This window comes from Vipera berus, assembly GCF_964194415.1.
Source record: "Vipera berus genome assembly, chromosome: 3".
Taxonomy (NCBI): domain Eukaryota; kingdom Metazoa; phylum Chordata; class Lepidosauria; order Squamata; family Viperidae; genus Vipera; species Vipera berus.
The window spans coordinates 84182420-84202435 of NC_138204.1; the positions used below are offsets into that span (position 1 = coordinate 84182420).

Sequence of the window (20016 nt, forward strand, 5' to 3'; positions counted from 1 at the left end):
CAAGTCATCCATCTCCTCTCCAGTGTCCCCCACTCCATCATCTCCACCGGACCATTTCTCTGATGACCATTCCTGCCCTCGATATGTTTGAGCCAGAACAAAACAATCTAAGCAGCTTATATGGTTGACATCAGTGTATTTTTAGAATGCCATCAATTAAAAAGTCTGCATGAGGTTTACTGCAGGTGGTAGGGATCTGATCCAAATGCATATTGCTGTAGCTTTGTACAACACTAAAGGCATTGTCTTTGTGTCTTAATTATGTGCCTGTTTCATCTTCTATCAGTACTGAGACTCAGGTGACCACTCATGCTCTTATGACCTCACAAATGGACTCTACATGGGGCTGCCCTTGAAGACTATTTGGAAGCTACAGCAACAGTATGGGCTGTAATGGATATGTTGTGGTATGACCATGTGACACCATTGCTCCATGAACTACATTTGGTTACCAGTCAAGTTTCCAGACACAATTTAATGTGATCACTACCATCTACAGCAGGGGTGCCAAACTGCCAGCCCGCGGGCCGGATGTGTCATCGGGAAGCCACACCCACCCCATTGCCGGCAATGGAGAAAAAGCTCCAATACATTGCGCAATGTCATGTGACATCACAAGTTTGACATGTCTCAGCTACAGTATAAAGCTCTTTGCATAAGGCCTGCTTATTTCAGGGAGTAGTACACTTGGCACAGGGATTGCCTATCTGAAATAGTTCCTGCCTATCTTATAAGTTCAGAAAGAGCGGGGTGTGCCAGCTTTCCATAATGTCATCTATTAGGATCTTGGAAGAATACATTTTCTGTTGAAGCATCTGCCCCCACCGAAACTATCCCCCCAGAGATCCATTTAGCTTCCAACCTGATGATGTTCAGAAAATCACTGAAAACCTGGTTATTTACCCAGGGCCTGGAACAGAATGGTTGCTGAACCCTTGCAGGATTTTTTTTGTCTGTGAGGTATAGTTTTCTTCTAAATGCATGTGATCTGTTTCCCTATTTTATTGCTTCCTGCTTTTAAAACTATGGGTCACTAAGAGCTACATAGAGTCAAGCAAGTTCATCTATAAATAAATAAATTCATCATAAATCAAATCTCTCACTTTCAAGTCATTATTTTAGCATATTTTACTACCACAGGACTTCTCAAACTTTGCCATACAATACCCCTCCCACCCACCATCCCCTGAAAAATAAAAAAAAATGAATTTGAGTGACCCCATACCTCAAATAAAGCTAATAATTTCATTGGGCTCAGAGCTGGGCAAGACATAAATATAACCATTAAAAAAGATACAGCTTGCTTGACTTAATTTTATATTTATCAGCATTACCTCTGGAGTGATCATCTGTAGCTTTCATCTTACAAAGCTTTTTCTGTTTTGAAATTTAGAACAGTCGCTAACACATACCGTTTTGCAGACATTCTAAAGACTTTGGATATACAGGTAGTCCTCAACTTACAACCAAAGTTGCCAGGTGTCTGAATTTTGATCACATAACTATGGGGATGTTGCAATGGTCAAAAGTGTGAAAAAGTTGTAAGTCACTTTTTCCGGTGCCTTTGTAATTTCAAACGGTCACTAAGTGAACTCTTGTAAGTTAAGGACTGCCTGTACCACTGTAGGCCATGCAGAGTTGCCATCTGATGAGAAACCACTCCAGATCAAAGCTTTGCTATGATTGGTGAATGGTTCTAATAACAACTAAACTTGTTCTTTGCTGCTCATGATTGCCCCAAGGATAGAATAGAGTTGGATAGAGATGTGGCTGTAGTATTCTCTACTACATTCATTTTATCATAAAGCTAGGTAGAATGAGATAGGTAGGTAGGTAGGTAGGTAGGTAGACAGATAGATAGATAGATAGATAGATAGATAGATAGATAGATAGATAGATAGATAGATAGATAGATAGATAGATATAGATAGATAGATAGATAGATAGATACTAGAACTTTGCCTAAAGTTGCTCCGAGCAGTTAAATAAATTCTTTGTGAAGAATTTCTCCCTGAACTGCTGTGGTGAGCCTACGTTCTGGATGGCCTGATGCAGCTGCTATCCCAGGTGGTCAGTGTGTAAGTCTCAGTCTATGTCTGAGTCTGCACAAATACTGCGACCGCTGGCAAAATGAAGGGGTTGTGCAATGAACTGAGAAAGCCCTTGACGCAACTGCCTCAACATTTTGAGAACGGATTGTACCCTTGTGCCAACACACTGCAAAGCATCCTTTCAGGAGATCTGCCCTGCCTAGCAATTCAGGACAGAAACTTCTTAATTTGTGATCCACAGAAGAAATATTATAGAGAACAGCCAAGAATATCTATGTTTGGCTCTGCTCTTCCATTTATTTTTGAGCAGACACAAGGATCTTTTTTTTAAGAGACAGGTTCGTAAACAAGCTAAAAGATTTTGCTTAATTTTCCTCATCAGCACCAGAGCCATATTCTTATTTTCCATTACAACAAAGGAGGACTTTTGAAGGGCCTAGCTAGCCCGAGAGGTGTGATTTTCATAATTCTGCTCTACGCAGCTGAGGACTGCTAAGATGGAGAACTCCACAGCCAAAACTGTCTACAGAGAGCATTTTCTGCCATGTCTTACATAACAAAACCTTAACAAACATTTCCTGAAGAAATTTCAGTATAAAAAGGCTCACACCCAAAGATTCAATCAATAGGTAGACAAACTTTAACTTTTTCAATACAGAGAAGTAATTCAAGCACTTTTTTCGCCAGATAAAGCCATTCTTACTCTTTGAGTGGCACACTTTGAAAGGACAGGAGCATAAATAAATCGGCCTTAATGTATATTTAAGAACTCTTCCCTTTTGTTACATTAAAATGAAAATTCAGGAATCCTGAGAGTCATAATCAAGGCTCTATTAAGCATCAGGCTGTCCCTTCCAATTCTATTATTCTCTTATTGTAAATTATATGTACAATTATGTATCTGACTTTAGCCAATGCAATTAACAAAATATTTCACAGTAATTCTTTAAAAAGCCATTTTTCAAACTAAGTGCTCATTACATAAGGCACACTAAAGCCCAAATAAAATTAACTTCTCTTACCTGGAAATGCTAAACATCCAATCATCAAAGCAAATGCTGGAAGGATACAATATGAAGTCATTTTTGCCACACCCCAAGTTCCGCAATTATCTCCTTTCAGCCGCGCTTTGTACCGGCGTTGATCTTAAGAAAAGAATTAATGGGGATGCTTTGAAAGTTGTCCAGCTTTTTAATGACCTGCAAAAATGTTCAAAAGCCAATTTTAGAACATTGCTTAAGCAGACATGATTTTCCATTACTTTTCCACAAAAACAAAGACAGCCAACATATTTTAAAACAATTTTACTTTATAAACCATCAGAGAGAGTAAGAGATTGTCTTTTTGTCAAAAACTTAGTTTTCTCTAGCTTTGGGGTATAAGTCATGGGTGTCCGATCTTGGCAATTTAAAACTTGTGGACTTCAACTCCCAGAATTCTCCAGCCAGCCATGGTTTTAAAATTCCCAAGGTTGGATAACCCTGGTATAAGTCAAAACCTACTACACTTCTGTGTTCCTGATTCAATGGAATACCATAACTGAGAAGGTAAGGAAACATCCTCAGATAAGGAAGATAGTTATAGAATTGCTCTCCTTTTAATAATATCTTGTATGAAAGTCACTACAGTCCATTAAATATTTATACTTAGCTGTCTAAATAACAAGTGACCTAAATGTCCTTTATTGGTTCAAAAATTCAACTGGAGCACTATAATGATTGTTTAAGGGGTTTTTTTTTAAAAAAAAAAAACCTTTTGAATAGCTTATATAAATTATAGTAAATTACAATATTTTAAAGCATCTGTGTTACAAATAGGGCAGCTTCCCCCACTTTGTGGCCCCTGAGAAGAACCTGACTTTCATTCCCAGAAGCAGTACTCAATGATTTTATTTTCCTGCATGAAATTATATCTGTGCTGGTTTTGAAAGATGATGAACCAAAAAAACTGCCTATTAGCTATCAGAGCACTTCCGAAATCCTGTACAGCAGGAGTCCCCAATCTCCGCTCCACGGACCGGCACTCATCCGTAGCCTGTTAGGAACCAGGCCGCACAGGTGGAGGTGAGAGGTAAGCATTTGTATTTGCAGCCACTCCCCAGTGCTAGTATTACTGCCTCAACTACACCTCAGATCATCAGGCATTAGATTCTCATAGGAACGCAAAACCTACTGTAAACTGTGCATGCGAGGGATCTACGTTGCCTCTTCCTCCTTCCACCACCACCCCTTTGTCTGTGGAAAAATTGTCTTCCACAAAATCAGTTTCTTGTCCCAAAAAGGTTGGAGACCATTGCTATAAGGTACAACGGATATCTTAATCCACCAACTTTCTTGATGCTCCTTTTACATTTTACATGTTCATTTTGCAGGACACTGTCAGGCACGATACACCAGGAGCCCACTTTAAGTTCCAGTTAAGCTGATTTATTGCTCATAACCTATACACAAGAATCTAACAAACGATCAGTGCTAAATTAGTGCTAGGTGAGAGTTAATGGAATTCAGGAAGAACTGGACTTAGACCACTTGCGGCAATGTAATGATGCCAAGCTGATTTCTCTCTTAACTCTGCCTCCATGCACTGCCTGCTCTTCTCCTACAGGGAAAAGATAAAGATCCTTATCTCCAATCCAAAAGGTTCCAACAGAATGGGATAGCCTTATAAATCAAATCAAAGCAAGCAAGCAATAAATGCAGGCATCAGAAAGAGCAATTTTGCTAGGATAGGGGTAAAAAATGTTTCTTCCAAAATTTGGCAACCCAATGTCAAAATTAAATACATTGTGTGATTTTCTTCTTTTAATTGAGCCAAAGACATCCCTTTGTTTTGACTTGCCCCATCAATTTTCAGCACAATACCTCTGTCCACAGTCGCAGAGATCTTTTTTTTTAAAGGACAACCTTTAAAATCTCCATTCTGGGTTGTGTTTGGATGTTTTTGTTCTCAGCGACTTTAGTTTCTTTCTTGATAACATCTGTTGGTATTCTCTTGTACTGTACAGGTAGTCCCCGACTTACAACAGTTCGCTTAGCGACTGTTCAAAGTTAGAATGGCACCGAAAAAAGCGGCTTAAGACAATTTTTCTCACTTATAACCATTGCAGCATCCCCATGGTCACGTGATGTACATTCAGATGCTTGACAACTGACTCACATTTATGAGGGTTGCAGTGTTGTCCCAGGGTCATGTGATCCCCTTTTGCAACCTTCTGACAAGCAAAGTCAATGGAGAAAGCCAGATTCACTTAACAGCAATGCTACTAGTTTAACTATTGCAGTGATTCACTTAGGAACTGTAGCAAGAAAAGTAGTAAAACTCACTTAACAAATTTTTCACTTAGCAACATAAATTTCGGGCTCAATTGTGGTTGCAAGTTGAGGACTACCTGTAGTTTGTTATTTTATTATAACAAACTTCAATAAAGTTTTTATTTTAACTCCTTCCATAAATCAATAAATGCTAGGCAGCCCAATGGTTGAAACATACCTATACTAAGGCAAAGGGAAGACTTGGAGAATTCTAGAGATTTGAAACAGAATGCTAAATGCGAGGATGGTAATATGCATGCTTAACATTTCAACACATTCCCCAACACACATACACACACACACACACACACATGGAAAGCTTACAAGGCAAGAAAAGACAAGCCTTCTCCCTGATACGTTTGCCATGGTTCTCAGCTCTTTGTCTCCTCCCTTCTACACCACACACACACTCACACACAAACAAATTAAAACCATCATTCTGTCCATATGTAGTAGAAGAACATTTTACTGTTGACTGTAGAACAAAATAATATGTTCTTCACAATGCATTCCAAGCCTAACCACAGATTTACTGGAAGTTCATCGATGGGTTTCCAAAAGTAAAAACATGTGAGGTATATGAGGCGAGATATGCTTTTTTTTTCTTCAGAAAAGTAAAATCCTTTTCCAAACAGGAAGGCTGCATTTATTCTCCTAACTGAATCAGAATCAAATCTAGAAAATTGATTTTTTCACTGGCCTGAAATCCTATTTGATTGAAAGTTGATAAGTAAATGTTTTAAGAACACACACACACATAGAGGAAATAAATACAGGTAGTCCTCAACTTACAACTACTTGTTTAGTGACTATGTGAAGTTACAATGGCACTAAAAAAAGTGACTAATGACCATTTTTCACACAACTGTTGCGGCATCCCCATAGTCATGCGATTTACATTCAGATGCTTGACAACTGACTCATGTGATCCGGAGTCATGTGATCCCCTTTTGCAACCTTCTGACAAGCAAAGTCAATATGGAAACCAGATTCACTTAACAACAATGTTACTAATCTAACAATTGCAGTGATTCACTTAACAAAGTTGGCAAGAAAAGTCACAAAATGGGGCAAAACTCACTTAAATTTCTCACTTAGCAACATAAATTTTGGGCTCAATTGTAGTCGTAAGTTGAGGACTGCCTGTACACAGTTTTGATGCAGTGTGTTGGGCTGGAAGATGGAATGATGAGAATGGTGTTAAGCCATCAGCCAAAAAGATGGCGTCTCAGGGAAAATGTGATTTTGAAGATTAGAAGAAATAAGAAGAAAAAGGAAAGGGAATGTTGGAAATTTGGCTGGGTAAGATTGAAAAAGGAAATTGGGAAGGACAATGGGTAAGGCAGTGGATTGACTGTTGTGGTTCTAGGAAATAGTGGTGGTGAAGGGGAAGTTGTGATTTGTATATCATAGTAGAAGCATGGTGTGAAGTAATAAGCACTTACTAAATGGCAGGTATCAGGATAGTGAGGTTAGTGCTGGAGCCTGGCAAATGGAAGACTCTGACACAGTGCCAGAGAGATACCCAGGATATGCCAACCACATGAGTTCCCCATGGTGATCTTGGAAGCAAACTCTGGACTCTGGACACCTTCAGTGAGAACCAGGGCTGTGCTTCTTGGGACAATAATTGAGGAAACTGGAGGGTGGGAAGACAACTTTCCTCCCCAGGAATGAGAACCTCAAAGGTGGGGTTCTCCAGACAGCAAAGATCTGATGAAAGCAAATCCAAGGAAGGTATAAGAAAACTGAGGTAAAGAATGTGGTTTATCCAGTGGAAGTAGCTTAGTGGTAAACTGCAGAATGGGAAAGATGATACAACAGTCAGTTGAACACACTTCTGACAGCTTGAGTCAAGGAACAGCAGATGGAGAGCAGAGAGTACCAGAGTTGCAAAGGGCAAAGGAAAAGATGAGGGGCGCATGGGGAAAATTTTATGGGAGGAGAAACCAAGAATTTGGGATCAAGCCCCTCTTCTGGCCCCTCAGCCTCTTCCCAGGTCCTAGATGTCAAAGGCTCTAGATATGAAATTAGATGCCAGGCAACCTAGGAGTACTGCTTATGTACCACTAGCCCTGCTGCTTGACACTTTCCCTACCCAAGCTGCTGGATCTAATCAATGAGCTGCTAGTGGATTTCCCATGGCACTAGGTGGTGGGGAACCTCCAAGCCATGGGAATGAGATTTGCTTGTGTTTTCACGGCCTCCATGACAACCGTAGGCTTGCCTCAATTCATCGAAGGCCCAGCATACAATGGGAGGGAACACAATTAATCTACCCTTTACTTTAGAGCAGCTGGAACACGTTTGGAAGGAGGCGGATAGGACAGTAACATAGCTCACTGCCTTTTGAGAAATGGTGAATCAGAAAAACTTTCTTTGGGCTCCTGCAATCACTTTGCTAGGCACTTGTAGACAGATTTCTTCATATCCGTTTTGGATTCGAGGTTTGCTGGACAGAATCCCATGAGACAGTAAGGATGATGTCTTGCAGGGTTATCTGAGACTCGTTCAGATTCCGAAGAACTAGACAGGATTCTCTATGGGATGACCTCCACCAGGCTGAGATGGATCCTTGGCCCTCTACACTGATCTGAGCTGCTAGGGAGGGGACTAGGACTGAGTTCAGAAACTGGTAAAGGCCTCTTTGAGAGAAGTAATATTTCTGGCCCTGAAAGGGAGATGGTACACCTTTCTTCAAAAGACCATTCCTCAAATCCAGTTATTTTAGGCAACCACCGCCCTAATCTTTTCAGGAGAAGGTGACAGGTATCCCTGAATGAAATGAATTAACTAGATGTTTTCTAATCAGGTCAGACCAGAGGATGGATCAGAAATTACACTGGTTGTTCTTGAAATCAAATATCAACATGTCTACTTGTTCTGCCTGATCTCTCAGCAGCATTCAATACCATCTATCAATGGGGCAACTATTTTTCTACACAGAGCATAAATTTAGGGTGGTTCTCCTCTTTCCAGGGTGAGAAGTTCAACTGGCACGTTTGGGGAAGGAGAAGTCAAATTCTTGAATACTTGGCCATCTCTCCTAACTGTTTCAATAGCTATTTAAAATTGCTGGGGAAGACAATCCATCAGTCTGAGGTGATTTATCATCCAACAAGGTAAATGATACCTGTTTAGACATTTCTACCTAGGTTGATCAGGAGATGTGATGGAAGCCTTGACCAGCTGCCCATGGGAGACAAATAGGATGGAACAGGATTGATATGAATCCCGGTCTCTTTTGTCAGAATTACTATGATTCCAGGGCAGATCCATCTTTAGCTTTAGAATGGATGCCTCTTCCCTAAAGAAACAGATACCCAACTGGAATTTTTCTTAGATTTAAAATTCCTGCTAGATCAGCAGATGGAGGCCTGGAGGCTTTGTATAATTATTGCAACCTTTCCTGAGTGTATTTCTGGCAATAGTATATCATGCCCTTTTCATTTTATCTTTAGATTATAGCAATTCATTTTACAGACAAGTCAGAAGCTATACTGGCACAGAATGCAGCCTCTCACCTATTGCTGCCTGGTTCCTGCTTCAGCAGAGTCACACTTATATTGGCGGAAGCTTCACTGGCCATTAGTTGGCCTCTGGGTCCAATTCAAGATGCTGTTCATTACTTGCAAAGTGGCTTATGGCTTTGGTCCTCACTACCTTTGGGACCAAGGAGAATCTGCTCATTTCATGCAGATTGCATGGTTGGCCGGGCAAGTTGGGGACACCTCCCCAAGAGGTTAACTGGGTATAGCTCTGGCTGCAGAACTTCTCAGTCACAGTCCTGTCCCTCTGAAAGAGTTTGTCCTGTAGGCTTTGAATGACTCCTCCTTGCAATCCTATCAGGTTGGCTTTTTGGAGCAAAAGATGCTATAAAATTGGGGACTGCTCTTGTGATGATGATGGATGGCAGTAGGAGGATTTAATTTTTATGTTATTTATTGTTGTTGTTTTACTGTATGGTTTTACGGGTTTGGCCAGGAAGCCTACAAAGACATGGAATAGGTAGCAATGAAATAAAAATAGTTCTCAAGCTTATTAACAAGTTATTAGTCCTCTTCCTCATGTAAAGCCATGTGCATATACATTTCAAAGGAATGTATCAAGAACAGGAACTCCTTATTTAAGTCAGCCACAAGAACCTGGATCATACGGCAGGGATCCAATGATATCAATGGGAGGGCCCCAATATAATTGCCAAAGGAATGCTCTTAAAGTATATTCAGGGGAAAACATTGAATTGATTTATTAAAATATATACAGCATGTAGTTATGAAGAATGGATTGTTATAAAGTGGTGTTCCCCATTTTTATTCCCTCCACCTCCTCATTTATGGCTCAGTAACATTTATATTTATCTCTCCTACTTGCTAATGATAACCACCTGAAAAACACTAAGGCAACTTTGCAGTTGCCCACCTTGCAAACAACATCTTTTTGTTATTAGTAATGAATAAACAAAATAGACAAAGTCTGCAGAAAAATTAAAGCAGCTCTCACTTCCCAGAAACTTATTTGCAAAGAGCCTTTTAAAATTAGAACCAGCCCAACACCTAAATCATATTACCATTTTTAAATTCAGAAAGACATTAAACTTGTCCCATTTTAATGCTCTTCTTAACCAGGTCCTGAAAGAGAATTTTTTTAACAAAAATCCATATATGAATAGATTATGCCATGTGGTGCCAATGCCAGCAAATCAGCAGCTCATGTGCTCCTTTGTTATTCATTTTATATGGACATTTGTGTCTTCCCTATTACATCACTGCTATTGCTAAGAGCCGTGGTGACACAGTGGTTAGAATGCAGAATTGCAATCTAACTCTGCCGACTGTCAGCAGTTCGATTCTCATCGACTCAAAGTTGACTCAGCTTTCCATCCTTCCGAGGTAGGTAAAATGAGGACTCAGATTGTTGGGAGCAATATGCTGATTCTATAAACCGCTTAGAGTGCTGTAAAACACTATGGAGCGGTATATAAATCTAAATGTTATTGCTATTAACCCTGTGCATACAGACTTATTTAAAACCCTATCCCTCCAAACTTCACATCATATTTTCAAATGACAGAATTAACATCTGATTGAGTGCTTTTGCTTTTCTAGCATATAAATCCACCTGTATTATTTCACTACTTTTCTTTGTTATATTACATCAGACTTTCATTATTTACACTGTTCTTCCCACCTAGTAAAGTTAATCTAAAATTAAGTAACGGGGGAAAAATCCACTTGAAAGAAATTCTGTGGAAAACTTTCCAACCCACTTCATGGTTTTCAGAGTGAACATTTTTTTAATTGTTCAGAGGTTGACTTGCAACATAGAATGTGTATGTCCCTGTCAATCTAGCTTGATGAGAGGACAAGCATTACTTCTTTGGTCTTCACTTCTCAAAAGGCTACTCTTGATCCAGCACTGATTTTCAGAAAGACCAAGCAAGAAAGAATGCCTATAGCTAAATGATTAACCATACAGCTGAACAAGTTATCTGTTGTTACAATGGTGTAATGAATCAATCACCTCCAATTTTCACATCAGAAATCACCATTTGGTAAACAAGAGTCAAAGAGCAAAGAGCTTCAAAGCTGAGGAGAAAAAAAACAACTAAAAGTCTCTTGGCTGGTAAATATCAGGGGAAAATCCCAAGGATTTGAACCTTAGGATTGGATATATAAGCATATCTAAGGCAGTCCTTAAATTACAACCATAACTGAGTCCAGAATTGGTCCCATGCCATGAAGGGCTTGAAGGTTTAAAACCAGTACCTTGAATTAATCTCTTGGCCTAACCTCAAACATTTCTATAAAGGACCAGCCAATTCTCCTGTTAAGAGAACTCTGCTTTCTCCTTAAGTCTCCGATGGAAAGAGAAAAAAGAGGGTTCAGCGTAAAAACAGTTGTGCCCATCTGATTTTCCTTGCCTATTTGCAATAAAACCCTCCACAGGTTATCCCAGAGAGAATGTAGCTCTATTCTGTTTGTCTCACTGCTACACCAAAATTCAAGAACATCTCTTATAGCAAAAGCAAGATTCTTCCCCTATCTTAAATACATAGTAATGAAACAAGATTTTCAAGGGTTGGAATCTACTGCAAGAAATGCATAAAGCAGACTCTTCAGATGGTGTAAGTAACACTACAACATCTGAGAGGAACTAGAGAAATACCTCATTTATAAATTATCAAACCAATCTTCACAGCTCCTTAGCAGGGCAAATGGCCAGATATTCTTCAGGCCATGAATAAAGCCATCAGAAACGCTAAAGTTGACACCCGTGTCAATTTTGGAAAACAATGAACAGAAGAGAAGAATGACTAGCTACAGAAGCTCTGAACAGAACTCCTTGAATAGGAAAATTGTAACCAGAGCTTAGATCACTCTTTCCTTAAGGTCAGGGTATAATATAGCAATGCTCTTCTTTGTGGGGCAAGAAGGCCTTCTGAGGGGGCATAAAGAAAGGAGTGGTTATGGGAGATAATGCTCTTCTGACGCTCATTATCAAAGGGCACAACTTTGCCACCACTTGGCATCAATAGGCTTTTACCCATGAATGCCTTTTAGATGCCGCCTCGGCCAATAAACTACCATCCAGGAAAAAAATGCAGCTCACACATGGTGACACTCTACTCCCACGTTTCTGACCTGATCTCACGCAATCGAATTTATGAAAAATGTTCCTGTTTGTTTCCATGGATCTCTTAATAATTTTTTGTTTGGAAAAAAACAACTCTAGAAAGTCTAAGCCCAGGCATTTTTCAAATAAATTCTAAACTGTAAGAGTGCAGTTGGTTGCAATGATATCTGTGCTTCCATTCAATGCATAATGCAAGACAGAAAGCAGAGTCTTCGTATGCTCAGTTCTTTGTATTTGCAGTGCTAAAAAAATCTTAGCATTCAGAAAAGTCAGGTATCCTGGCTTAAAGATGCCAAAAAGAAGCCAGCCTATCTTCTGAATCCAAGGTCCACCATAGGAACTCTTGACAGAGGCAAGGCACATATAACTACAGTTTACCATTCGAAGAGTCATTTGAAATATTATGCTTAATCCCCATTCAGGATCTGACCTTTACTAGATTGATTCGTTTCCCTCCCATATTTTTTTAAACCATTACAATTTGTGCTCACAATGATGGCATTTTTTTTTCAATGGGACGAGTATCTAATGCTAGCATTCTTTTAAACATTACACATTTCTTACAAAGGGTTATCTTATGGTAGTTATCTTGTGGTTCAGAGAATGTATTTTCTATATTGATCTTTAAATTTTAACATCTTTAAGAATTATAAAGCAGTTCTACATAAAACCTAATTTCTTTACAGAATTGTTAAAGCATGAAGTCTGATACCACCCAAGCCCACCACCAGCAAAGCAGAAACAAAACACTATTTACAGATCTTGGAATATTTTGTTTAGGTTATATTTTTAATGGAACTAAGTCCATTCATATTTCCAAGACTAATACCATACATAAATCAGAAAACAATTCAATTTGTGTTTAACTCTTCTCTAGGCTTTGTGATACAGCTTTCAATTCAGACTCCGGCAAATCAATTGTCAGATCATCAGACGAAATCAACCCAATATCAAAATGGCTTGGGTCCGGGATATCTGAGGGAACACCTGCTGCCGGCATCAAGTTCCCTTCATCCAGTGCACTCCCACAGGGAGGGTCTTCTCAGGGTGCCGCCGGTAAAAGATTGCCGGCGGATAACACCCAGGGGGAGGGCCTTCTCAGTGGGTGCGCCTGCCCTCTGGAACCAGCTGCCCGTGGAGCTTAGGACTGCCCCCGACCTTCGTTCATTTTGCCGGGACCTGAAGACCTGGCTCTTCGAGCTCTCTGGCCCAGGCTGAGAATTTTAATTTTAATTGGGGTTTTTACTTTTGTTCAGGGATTGATTTAATCTTTTTTTAATTGTTTTTAACTTTTGTATTCCTTGTTTTAAATACCCTGTAAACTGCCCTGAGTCCTTCGGGAAAGGGCGGTATATAAATCCAATAAAATAAATAAATAAATAAATAAATAAATAAAAGATGGATGAAAATACATACACATACTCACGCTGGATGGCTCACAAACAATTAAAACAAATATAAAACAAGTATTTTTTAAAAACCCAATATAAACGCATATAAAACGACCATCATAAAATGATCATAAAATTCACAGCCAAGATAGTCATATGTACCAATAGCACTCCGTACAAACACTGTACTAAGTCGGCCACATTCCCTGTTTCCTATGCCTGTTTGCAAAACCATGTTTTCAGGGTTTTTCAAGAAGCCAGCAGCGTTGAAGACAATCTCGTCTCCATGGAGATGATGTTCCATTGCTCCTGCCAAAATGATGCTCTTGAGCTGATAAGACCCTACTGCTAGACCTGATGGGATAGTAAATATAATTGGGAAGAGGTGGTCCCTCAAGTAACCTCAGTCCCATGTAACAGCTTCTCAGTTTATTTCTATACGTTTTTACTTATCAGCCATATTCAATTCTTGTGTACATGTTTAATTGCAGTTTGTCTAGCCTGCTGGGAAGTAACGTAACACGAACCAAGATGCATTGCTTTAGGATCCAAAATATGTAACAAAAGTGACATTCTGTGGCTTTAAAAAGATATAAGTGCAACTGCGAAAGTCACACAAAGTTGATAAGGGGAATATAATATCTCAGCAATTCAGTATTTGGCTCATTTATTTTGGATGATTCAATTGCAATGTGGTTCTGATATAACCAGTGTTGGCATTCAGAATTATGCAACCACTTATATGATTAATCTATGCTCTGAAAATGATGACTCCAGACTATATGCGGAAATATTTACAGATTTTGTCATTTTTTAAAAAAAAATATTATCAGGAACTGGAAAACAGCTGTATGAAATCTTTCTAAAGAAGCGGTGTTTTCCCAACATGAAATTCTTAAATGCAGAGAGTCACAGTGTTCTTTAGTCTGTCTCTGTATTATATTCTTAATACTTTCTGCTGAATCTGAAGCCAAATAATGTGATTATTGGTTATTACTAAAAAAAATTCCAAGCAAATAATAGTCTTTCTTTCAGACTGAGCTTGATCACCAAAATCATAAACAGAAATTTTTACAAACTCTTGGGAAACAAGCTGAACTTTACAAGACCGAGAACATTTCATTTCTGGAAGCTAAAATACTGTAGTTCTCAATTTTACTAGCAAAATCCCAAGGAGAGAACTGCAACGAGGGCTGAGAGTTACTCAGTTTCAGCTACATTTAATAAGAAATTTCCACAAATCTCAGCTAAAGGCTATGGGAACTGGAAGAGTGCCAACACTGGATGTGTTATGTCACTCCCAAATCTGCCTTCTTCCACTCTCACATGGTGCTTGAAACTTTTTTTTCCTTTTTAAAGGTAACACACTGCTGTGTGTTCTGTCAAATTACAGGAAGCCACAAAATACACATAATTATACCCTGCGAAGAAATAGAGACTTTTCTTTTTTTTCTCCCTGCAGTAACCCAAATTCATCCTGTTCTGCAATAGATACTGCATCTAGTCAGCCACTGAGGACAGTTTGTAAATTTGTATTTCCGTCTAATAGCATTTTTTTTTCTACAAAGAGATCCCCAGTTCAACCTCTGGTGTCTCTGATTGGCGAAAGGGGGGAAATGTTTTAATCAATCTAGGGACAATGGTTAGTGTAGATATAAATCAGCAGAATTAATCTAGCCATTCTTGGACCAAGATACCTAACCTGGCTCCCTTGTCAAAGTATGCCTCTACTCCAATGTTTCTCAACTTTGGCAGCTTTCAGACGGGTGGACTTCATCTCCCAGAATTCTCCCATAGCCTTCAGCTGAGATTTGTGGAATTCTAGGAGTTGACGCCCAACCATCTGAAAGCTGCCAAGGTTGAGGAACACTGCTCTACCCCAACGAAAGTAGGAAACATTGTAGGGCCCAGAGAAATTAAAAGAAAGCAAAGTTACCAATTCATTTTCTGCAACTGGGTATTTGTGAGAGTCCCCACAACATCTTCTCAAAATCACAATATGCCCTAAGTATTAAGATCACCAACCTAGGCTAAATGGAGGAACACTTTAAGATCATATAAAGTAGCCTGCTACATTCCTAAAGTTAATAAGAGTTGGAAAAACTGGCCTGAAATGTTTGGTCAATAGCAGGAGCCTTCAACTTATTCATAACGGGAAATATGCCTTGGCCCAAATTTTCAACATGGGATTCCACCAGATGCTTTTATGTCAGTAATGCTCTCAAAGGGTGTGATGTAGTTTAGCTCAGGCTGCAAGACAATTGGGAATGCCAACAAGATGATTTAATACAATATTAATATCTAAACCAAAGGTGCTTTTTCCAAAGGCAACTGGACTTTGGGAAACAATAAAGTCCAGTTGCCTCTTGAAAAAGCACCTTTGGGACAACCATGACCTGGATAATTGAAAATCTCCATAGACGTTAACATCTAACTTACCTACAACAACAGTAGAGGGAAATACATTTTTAGAGTAATGTTTAATGCTGCTTTACTTCACAACACTAGTACAACTTTACAGTGCCTAATGATGTATTTTCTCAGAAATAAAATTACATCCCTATTACTATTTAAAACTAGAGCAATTTTTCCCCATCACCAGACAACACATACACAAGCATACACATCCTCCTTGGTGTCCTGCCATTGGCCTAATTGATTTAAATTTGTAACACTAATTTTCTGAACTGAATAGCTTGCATATTTAATAATAGAATTAGCCTCACACAGTCTTCTGTTTTATTCCACTATATTTCTCCATAATCTTTGGGTTTAGAGAGCCTCAGAGATGACTCTGTAGAAACTATGCAGTGAAGGTTAGCAAAAACGTATACCAAAGAAGACTCTAAGCCCAAGAAACAAAGAAAACATTAAAAAGAAACCAGATTATCTTGTCCTATCTCCATGAGGTATTTGAAGGAGAGAGGGAAAAACACTGATTCTGTCACATACCGGTAACCTAAATCAATAAAATATGTTTTGAAATAAACTTTTAGAGTCCGTTACCTGAGCTGGCCTACCTTAAGTGTTTTGACATTGCATGCAGCATTATCTTAAAATCCTGAATGTGCTCAGCAGCCTTTAAGAAAAGACCCCATTTTAAACCTTCAACAATGATGCATCTTGCAATGATAGAAAAGGCATATTGTCTAAAGGTTAAAGTAGATAAGAGACAGAGACCCTTGATTAGTTTACCTCTTGCATATTTTAAAGATGAATTGTAGTCCTGAGAATCTAGATGTGGATAAGGGTAAAGGCAACAGCGGAATAAAATTAAAGCTTCCTTGCATGCCTTTTTTTCCCAAGTTTGAATCACCGAGTAATTGTATTTAGGGTGTCTGTTTAGAAAACACCTATAAAGAAGATTGCACAATCCTTTGTTAACATATTACCAAGCTTAGTATTCGGCATATGTATTCACATAACAGCCCCTTTCTGCTATGAAGTCAGTCAGTCTTCAGGGTTGAAACAAATTCTCAAGTATTGTCTTAATATGATTATGCACATATGCACATAATTCTTGCATTCTGGTTTTGTCTGTTGATTTGTATCTAGGTAGGGCACAAGATTCCTGATTTTGGTATATCATAACACATGCTAAATTCTCATTATTCTTCTTTTGGTTTGACTCAAACGAGAACTATGCATATGCAATCAGAATCCCAGCAAGAGATTTTATATTCATTACAAAAAACGTCAACGCCCACATGATATATTTTACCATGTTTATTTAGCTAGGTAAAAAGGTCTTATCTAAGTCACTGTCTCATAACCTTTGATGCAATTAATTTCCAGAGATAAAAGATCCTAATACTGTCTAAATAAAGTTTCTATGGGAAACTCCCTGTCAGAGAAACAAGCCAGCTTAATCTTTTCCAGATTGGCCTCTCCTTCTGTTTTCCTACCCTCTTTACAGTTTTGCAAATTCGCACCCAAAAGTTGTGCACAAACAAGGAGGAGGCCTGCAAATGGATTTTGAGCATTAACTTTTGCAGCATTAGGTTAAAGATTAGAAAGTTTGCTACATTACACTCATGTCAATTAGAATCCTTTTGTTCCATAGGCATCTCCAGAACAACTAAAGCTAACTTTCTGGCATTAAGCAGGGGAAAAAATCATGCTCAAACAATCAGCTAAGCCACTTCTCATAAAAGATTAAAAATGCCTATCGGAATTAGGAAACTTCTCCCACACATGTGGAAAAGGCTTTTAAGTGCAACACTTCTAAAACAATGAGTCAAAAGGAACTTCCGCTACAGGAAGAGTAAACCTTTCTCCCAGTCGTGCCTTCTCTTAATGGCAAGTCTAAAAGTAAAAAACACTTGTTTTTATTGGAGTTGATACAGAAGGTGATTGATCAAGTTGGTCATTGAAAACCATCGAAGAGGTTGGTCCAGCCCCAGAAGTGCAAGACAGGATTCCTGGGGCTGACCTGAGATTCTCTAGCACAGGACTGCATTGTCACTTCTCTCCATCAGACAGACATGGAAGCTGCTGCCAGCACATCTGGAGGGCACCAAAACAGTGACCCTATTTTAGATCAATGGCAAGAATGTACTCAAAGCTGAGCTGGTTTTTCTTTTGTCATATAGAAGGTCAGATTTTGCATGCTTTTTAAGAAAGCTGGTTGTCAATATTCCAGAAAAAGTAGGGAACCATATTGAGAAAACAGGACAGTGAAAAATGAATTAGTAGAAAAAGGACTGTTTTCTCTTCAAGTATTTTCTTTTACGTGCAAAGTCTATTTTATCTCCAGAAGGTCAAGAACCAGAGCATGGTTTCCCTCCAATGTTATCTTTATATTAGTTGGGCTGAGAAACAGTGATTAGTTCAAAGTCTTTCAGTGAACTTCTAAAACTAAGTATGGACATGACTAGGACCTGTATCTCTCAGGTCCTCGTACAAAATCATAACCACTAAATTTGCCTTTGGAGGCTGATTTTTCAGAGCCTTGACAAAATTGCACAACTGATCATGGACCTTCACGCTTTTCAAATGGCCAATATTATTGGCCATCTGGTCCAACTTAAGCTCAGTGCTTCCTACAGAAAGGAGAAAGATCTCAGCACTGAAAAAAAAATACTCATGTCTATTGAGGAGAATAGCTCCTACATCAGGGGTTCCCAACAGGGGGTGCGAGATGATATTCCAGGGGGTGCAAAAACTTGGGTTTTCAAAATTATAGTGTATATGCATAATTCGTTGCCGTTATTTCAAACTTTTGTAAGGGGTGCAAGAACATATCAGAAGCGTTCTAGGGGTGCGGGGTATAGAAAAAAGGTTGGGAGCCGCTGTCCTACATTATACATATAAATTTTAATAATAATAATAATAATAATAATAATAATAATAATAATAATAATAATAATAATAATAATACAGTGAATGTTGAATGACCGCTGTCATTACCATTCCAGATAGGGTTAATTTGTTGGTACTTTCTTCCTTATGGTGCAGAGGGTTCGGCCCAAGAATCTTCTAATACAGACATGTCAAACACAAGGCCCGGGGGCCGAATCCGGCCCGCGAAGTGGTTTCATGTGGCCCGCGAAGCCATCCTGGAAACAGTGAGGGAACGGCCCCCACTGCCTTGGCCCTGGCCCAGAGACCCTCCTTCTGCCAGACACCCTCAGATCAGTCCCACTCCTGCCCAGGCCCCCATAGGCACCCTTGATGCGAACGATGTAGAGCTGGCCACGCCTACCCAGTAGGCCATATGCACTCTAGCCACGCCCACCCAGTAGGCCACGCCCACTCTGGCCATACCCACCCGGCCCCTTGAGGGTAACCGCAATGCTGATGCGGCCCTCAATGAAATTAAGTTTGACACCCCTGTTGTAATAGAAGAGGCTTCACATGCCAGCTTCATCTAGAGCTACATTAGAAGGATTTGTGCTGCTCTCTAACTACAAGGCGCAGATCGTAAAAGTTGATACTCCCAGAGAGAGGCAATGTTTTCAGTGGAAAAAAGCCAAGGAATGGATCCAAAGACAACCCCCAAACTGCTTTCAAAGGTTTTTTTGGTCAAGTAAAACTGCAAGTCTTATGGCTTGAGAGAACGAACTGCAATTAAATGATTGTGGTGCAGTCCCCTGGATTATACCTGTTAGAGGAAAATAGCATACAAACATTGTTTTCAGCCTGGCCTTCCCATAATTGGCAGGCCACAGCCAGATCCACAATACGCAGAGTTCCTTACCTACAGTGGTCTCCACAACCACACACAAGCCTGTGCACACTTACACTGCCAACACCTCCAGGACTGCTCTGCAAAACTGCAGGAAAGGAGATACCACAAAAAAGAACATTTGTACCTGGCTGACTCACAATAGTGAGCCTCTCCTGGCGTCTGTCCCAGAGGGTGCAACATAGCAGCTTCCCTCTGCTTCTCCCATGTCAAGCAAGCTCTGCTACCAGCTGCATATCTGGGCCTGATAGGTGTGGGTTGGAAATCTCCCTCTTGTTGCAATAGCAAAACAACACAACACACCAACCCAAACCCTGTGAACTTTCTCAAGATCTTAAAAAACAGCAGCACCTAATCAGACACCGTTAACACACCATGCTGCTGCTCGTTGAGAAACATCTTTGCCTTTCTGCAGAAGTGGAGATGTTTTAATTGAATGG

General features: G+C 39.6%; 1 protein-coding gene across 1 annotated transcript in view; it reads right to left on the reverse strand.

The window, feature by feature from the left end:
• Window positions 1–20016, reverse strand: part of TGFBR3 (transforming growth factor beta receptor 3) — a 163359-nt gene that overhangs the window by 134153 nt on the left and 9190 nt on the right. The window contains exon 2 of the mRNA XM_081322295.1: window positions 3074–3250. Coding sequence (XP_081178421.1) covers window positions 3074–3134 — 61 coding nt within the window. The 5' untranslated portion in view covers window positions 3135–3250. The remainder of the gene's footprint in view (window positions 1–3073; window positions 3251–20016) is intronic.